This window comes from Panthera leo, chromosome D1 (genome assembly GCF_018350215.1).
Source record: "Panthera leo isolate Ple1 chromosome D1, P.leo_Ple1_pat1.1, whole genome shotgun sequence".
Lineage (NCBI taxonomy): Eukaryota > Metazoa > Chordata > Mammalia > Carnivora > Felidae > Panthera > Panthera leo.
Genome location: NC_056688.1, coordinates 66,362,100 through 66,368,667, shown reverse-complemented (window position 1 = coordinate 66,368,667; position 6,568 = coordinate 66,362,100). Strand labels below are relative to the sequence as shown.

The window sequence follows — 6,568 nt, the reverse complement described above, 5'->3', positions numbered from 1 at the left end:
TCTCCAGCAAAATCCCCATTATGTGTCCTGGCCCAGCCAAGATGGAAAGCCCCTCATCACATGACTTTGGAAACTGCACTAGGATGAATAATGGCAGGCGGGGAGTGGGGGTCAGGAGAATAGTACATCTCTGTGATGTGAAGAAATCTGAGCAGGTCCTTATTCTCTCACCAGTTAAGGACAGATGAATATCATGTGCCTCCAGATATGACACCCTCAGAAGGACATATTACCTGTGCGGGACTCCCTCTGAGAATACAGAATCTAACTCAAAAGTGACACAGTAAGGTAGAACCATGAGTAGAACCCAGGTCTGTTGTCACTCTGAAATCCAGCCTCTTTCCAGTACTTTTGGAGGCCAAGCCCTGACTACTTGTAATCTCAGACCGAGGGCAGCCACTCTAGAAAGAACTCATCCACCCTGTCCCTTTAGCCGTCTTACAGCTAACTGCTTTGGGGAGTACGGGGCCTTGGGACTCAGGGATGAAAGCTTCCGCTTCTACACACTTTTTTGGATTCCCTGTGTGTTCCTGGCAAACAAATATTTCAGACACAAATGGGAACAGAGAGCCCAGTTTGGCAGCACTGGACAGTGGTGCTGCTTCCCCCTCTTCTCAAACAGGAGGAGAGGGCTGGGCCTGGCTTATGAGGGTAGCAAAGCTACAGATGAGTGTGGAGGTGACAGCAGTCCCAGCACCCTCAAAACTAGCCTGTGGGTTCACAGTGCATCTTCCCAGGGAGCTGGCCCAGGATGGCCCATCAAGAGAGCAGAGCACCTGAGATCAGAGTGGGGAAAAACACGCGAAGTGTGGTCCAGGGAGGCCTGCTCTCAGAGACCTAGTGTGGGTGGCTGTTCCAAGCAGTGTCGGCCGAGGGGAAGAGGCAGGGTGACATGGGACAGGAAATGAGGGGTTCAGATGGGAAGGAAGGGTCAGCTGCTAGCCTCAGGGACTGCTAGACAAGCTTGCCTCTCCCTACTCTTCACACCTTGCTGGCTCTCAGCCGGGTTCTGTGGACTGCTCTTGAGGAGGTGGACATAAACAGGGAGGGAGGCCTGCATTCCTGTGGGCAGATGACCCTAAGAAACAGTGTGCAGCATCTGAGTGGTGGGGATGGAAGAGGAATCTGAGGCTAGCCCTGGTTGGAACTCAGCGTCCACCACAGCTTAGCCTCTGCACAGGGCCAAAGACTCAGCGACCTCAGGCCAACAGCTGACCATAGGACAAGAGTGGTCAGGGCCCTCCCTCCATAGAAAGGTGAAGCCCGGACATGCAGTTTGGCCGGGCGATGGATGACAGAAGCACATTGAGAAAAACATGTTTGATGTACAAATGTAAAGAGGAGGCAGGGGGTATAAAGAACCGCATCCTAGAAGAGAGGCATTCCAGTGTGGATTTGACTCCTTCCAGGTCCTTCTCTGCAAAGTGAGGGGTTTAGACCCACTGACCTCTGGGGACCAGCCAATTCTAGCGTTCTAGAGGCACTACAGTTACTATCTGTACAAGTTGATACATTTAACTTATATAACAGCTTCCCATTTCCAGCATCCCTTATGATGGTCTTTTGCAATCAACAACCACCCCTACCTAGATCACTATAATTCTGGCTTGGAAATCCACAGATTACCTTTGCCAGTTCTGGAAATTAATATAATTACACAGACCGTTCTCTGGTTTCTTTGTTCAACATGATGTCTGTGAGATTCATTCATGTTGTTGCATCTCTCAGTGATGTGTTCTAATTAAAATGTAATATCCTTTGTATCACAGTTCATCAATCTACTCCCTGCTTATGAGCATTTGGGTTGTTTCTCGTTTGGGGCCATCCTAAGCAAAGCTGCTGTGAACGAACCTCCTTGTAGGGTCTTGGTGGACAACGTGCCTCTTTTCTCCTGGGGGTGGAACTGCTGTGCACACATTGTCTTTAGCTTAATAGATCTCACCAAACAGCTTCCCAAAGTTGAGACGTGACTTTTAACAGGTCTCAAAATGACTATACAAATAAGGAAATACAAGAGAAGAAAAAAGAAACCTATTCCTTAAACTATTCCCAAGACTGACCCTTTCAATAAATTTTGAGCACCTACTATGAACTGGTGAAAGCTGGGCAGTGCCTCTTCCTCACGTCCACGTGGCCTCATGTTAACCTGATCCTCGCTCCATGAGGCAGCTGTGCTTTGCTGACACTCCTCTGAAGGTACAAGAGGCTCTGCCAAGTGGAACAGGCACCAGTACAAGATGTGACACCAGCTGGGCAGATCTGAATGCTCATTTCTTAGCAGCCGCTGAATGGTTCTGATGGACCCTCCCTCTTGTGAAAAGAAAATCAAGGTTGTGACAATCTTCCTATTTCACACTTCAGCAACCTGCCTCACAAAGACTTTAAAACACATTCAAAGCAATTCCCTTTAGATCTGTGTTTAAAAATGCAAATTTGTAGTTTCTGAAGCACAGCGCCCCCACACAGGCTGTGCCAAAGCTCCTGCCCTCCGCTCTCCACCAGTTCACAGAGCAAGCGGCCTCTTTCCCTCCCATTTCTACCAAAGAGGTCAACTCCTGAGACTCCGTAAGGGGAAACCCTGACCCCTACTATTGTGTTCTGGACAACAGAATTTGCCTTTCCTGAGCAGGTTTTCTCAACCTTGACACTACAGACATCTCTGTCCAGATGACTCTTGGTTACAGGGAACTGTCCCATGAATTGTAGGATGTTCGGCAGCATCTCTGGCCTCTACCCACTAGATGCCAATAGCACTCCCAGTTTTAACAACCAAAAATGTGATCAGATATTGCCAAATGTCCCCTGGTGGGCAAAATCATCCCCTGTTGAGAACCACTACAGTACAGAAAGATGTTTAAAAACACCAGCCAGTGTGCTGTCTCCCTCTAGAAGGGAAAGAGCATGGGCCGCCTTAGTCCACCCTAGGTATTTTAATCTTGGCAACCATGTGAGACCAAAACAAAAAACCACACTGTTTACTCTGGTAAAACTGAAACAAAAACTAAAAGGCATAAAAAGAAAATTCGGGAAAGCAGAGTTAACAGGATTCAGAGGTTAACAGCAACAATGAGGGAGAAATCATCATCGTAAATTCCCGTCTGTGAATGCACACATCTGCCATGGTTTCCCACACGAGTGACTCAAGCACCAAACACAAAGCCATAGCTAACGTCATCACAGCACTGGTTCGGGGGTCCAAGCTCCAAACTGTGTTTGCAGGAAGCATCCCTAAACTCAAGTCCATCTCGTTATATGAAAATACACAAATGTACCCTACTGTCCTATTAAATCAGAGAGTTTAAAATGCATGCTGTTCTGGTGTTTTTATTTTCTTAGTCCATTTTACTAGAAAAAAAACAAACATACAAAACATTTTTAATATATCTTAGAAAATTAGCAAAAAAAATTAAAGTTCAGCATATTACATTGTACAACATTTAGGTAAGAATGTTTGAAAATTATAAATATTTGTTCCCTCTCAACATAGGACATCATAAAAATACATTCTTAAAACTTTTTTCATGTATAATTCCTATAAATGATCATATCCATATTTATCAAGGAAAAGGCCTAATCATGACAAACATCCATATACTCCTGAAGTTTTCTGTACAGTAACTACAAAAGAAAAAGCAAGGGGTCTGGCAGCACGTTGACCCTTAAAACCTTTTTAAACATTAGGAAGAATTCAGTTAGTATCAAATTATCATTCCAAATGGGATTTACTGAGTTCATCTCTGTGCTGATTCCTAAGTATCTATCTTAGCCAAAGCCTGTTTAATAAGGTGTTTGCCTCCTTGAGATTAGTGCCACTAAAGCCAGGAAGTAACTCAGCAGCACTGCATTCAGCAGAAACTTCTGCACAACTGCATCCATGGACTGCGTCCTCTTAGCGGAGGCAAGATCCACATGTGGCCAGGGACCGCTCTGTGGGAGCAGCTGGTCAAAAGTATCCATGGCAACCAGCATGCCAAGGCAAGCAGACTGGCCACGCACTCAAAGAAGGAAACATGCTGCCACAGGAAAGGAATGACCCCAGTCACTCAGGTTCTGATTATCCAGTAATCCTGACCCCACACCCCCATGCACCTCAACATCGGCAGCTGATGGCGGCCACGGCGCGGTTTGCATGCTGCCTCAATCCCACAAGGACCTGAGAGAGCTAAAGGGAATTTTCAGAAGCTAAAGTTTTCAAAGAGTAAATAAAAAGCTTGATAGTGTCGACTTTTTTTTTTTTCAGGTAAGCCCTTATTTTCAGGAAGATAAATAAGAAGGCTTCCTTAGTATATTGGCCTGATAGAAGGCACTGAAGAAAGAATGGTTAGAAGCAGCAAAGCCAGTTCCTTTGTCTTTAGCATCAAGCTTTCCGGCTACACCCGGAATCTGCACAATGGACGGGACTCCTGCCAGCTCGTCACTCGGGTCACTTGGTCACTCCGTGTTCTTCTTTCCTTTCCAGTTCTTCTCTCTCTCTTCCAGTTCTGCCTGGGTGAAAGCTGCGGGGCCCCAGTTAGTGATCAGGTGAGGGTTTTTTGAACCTAAGGAACAAACACACATTAAATATTCTTCACATTCTTCAATGAACATTACCATTTTTCCAGATAAAATAGTAACTTTCTACTTGATTTCTTCTCTGAGAAATATCCATAAATGTCACACCAGCCAAAACAACTAGAAGATGTATGCAAGGGAATCAACTGAGCCTTCTTATCTAGTACAGAGCAAGTTATTCAAGAGAAATGGACCCTAAACAGTGTGATTTCTGTATATTTGGGCTCAAGAAGATTTTTAGCACAATTTAAACACACAAATAAAACAAGAATAAATTGGATAAATATCTTACTACTTCAAAGAGCGTGTTACCTGGCTCTATCAATCGAATTAATCCTTCATGCTGGGCCACTTTGTCCTTCCAGCTCTTGGTCTTACTAGTTGCCATCTCCAGCTTCTTCTTAACTCCCTGAAACAAAAGTAGATGTTAAACTATGCAAACACACAGGCAGTTTAAGACCAAATAAAAATGCTTGGGCACTTACTCTATTCTTGTGGATTATCCCATTAAATCCAGCCACTCAAAGAGGCAAGAACTATTAATCACCCCCATTTTACAGATGTGGAAACCAGGATGCAGAGAGCTTGGGTAACCTGCCCAAGGTCACCCAAAGGACCTAATGACACAGCTACACATGAATGTGTAAGATCCTTGTGTACGCATTACAGCTCACCACCCTCGGCCCCAAATCCAGCCTTCTCTGTCCTGCACATGACACCAGGGTGACTCTCCTCACCAGCTGGCACGACTTCAGCTTTGTCAGTAAAGGGCACTGAAGGGTCACTGGAAGAAGGGGCTCTGCTCCCAGGTCCCACTGTGCTCTTCTCAGCAGCTCCTGTGACATGTGGGGCATCCACAGTGCTCACGCCAGTGGATTTTAGTGTCATTGCCCTGTGGGCTGCTTTCCCCAGTCCCCAGAGGACAGCTTCCCAGTCACGGCTTTTCTGCTGTCTGTGGGGCCAAGGCCATGCCCTCTCCAAGGTCTAGATCACAGCAATGCGCAGAAGGGGCGAAGAGCAGATGTGTTCCCTTCCTGGGTGCTCTGCCTCAGTCTCAGAGGCAGGGGCTGCTTCGTGTACGTGCCATTCCTGTATTCGTAGAGTCTTCTTTACTGCTTCGTAGGTAATCCCCTGTTATAGTTAATAATTGTTTATATTAAACTTTCCCTGTTCAAATTACTGTGTGCCTCTTGACTGGACTTTACCTGATACACCTCACCACCTGTAAAAACTACTTCTTACAGCTAAGCAAATACTGTTATTTCTAAATGTTTTTTTAAGTTTTGATTTTAATTCCAGTTAGTTAACAATGTTACGTTAGTTTCAGGTGCTTAAATGTTTGTTTTTAAAATTTTAAATGGGCGTTTGCAGGGACCAGTTGGATTACCTCATACTGCTCAAGCGCTTGTTTCCGCTCTAGCTCAAGTTGCTCCAGCTGTTCCATGGCTTCCTGAAGGGCCCGCTCTTTCAGGACGCGCTGATTCTCCAGCTCCTGTTTCTCCGCTTCAGTTGTCTGAATGGCCTGCTGCTGCTCCAGGTGCCACTTTTCCAGTTCAGCCCTCTTGGAAGACTCTTCCTCCAGCAACCTGCAAGGTGGGGAGCTCAGGACCAAACCTGCCCAGGCTTCCATGCCCGACCCAGCGGATGACGGAGCCACCGAGAGCAGCAGACAAGACCTGATGTCATCTAATCCACCCCCCTCATTTTGCAAGTTGGAAACTAGGGGCCACAGAGGCCCTTATTCACAGCGCTGGCAAGGTGCCCCATGTGTCCTGCCCTGCTCCTCTCTGTTTCACCCTTTTTTGAAAAAATAAAATAAAATAAAATAAAATAAAATAAAATAAAATGACATTTATGAAAGGTTTAATGTGCCACAACTGGGCCAAGAGCTAAGTGTATTTTCCCAATCAATCCTCACAGTAAACTTAAGTGCTATCAACATTCACACTTCAAAGATGAAGAAAGTGAGACACAAAAGTTAAATGACCTGTACCACATAATTTGACTGGCAGGTGGT

General features: G+C 45.6%; 1 protein-coding gene across 2 annotated transcripts in view; it reads right to left on the bottom strand.

Moving 5' to 3' along the window:
* Positions 1–3,994: 3,994 nt before the first annotated feature.
* Positions 3,995–6,568, bottom strand: part of SWAP70 (switching B cell complex subunit SWAP70) — a 77,608-nt gene continuing 75,034 nt past the window's right edge. Inside the window, exons 10-12 of one of the 2 annotated variants that reach the window (XM_042904178.1) lie at positions 5,939–6,137; positions 4,864–4,960; positions 3,995–4,538 (exon numbers count right to left, since the gene is read on the bottom strand). In XM_042904178.1, coding sequence (XP_042760112.1) covers positions 4,432–4,538; positions 4,864–4,960; positions 5,939–6,137 — 403 coding nt within the window. In that variant the 3' untranslated portion in view covers positions 3,995–4,431. The other variant, XM_042904179.1, reaches the window with a different exon arrangement.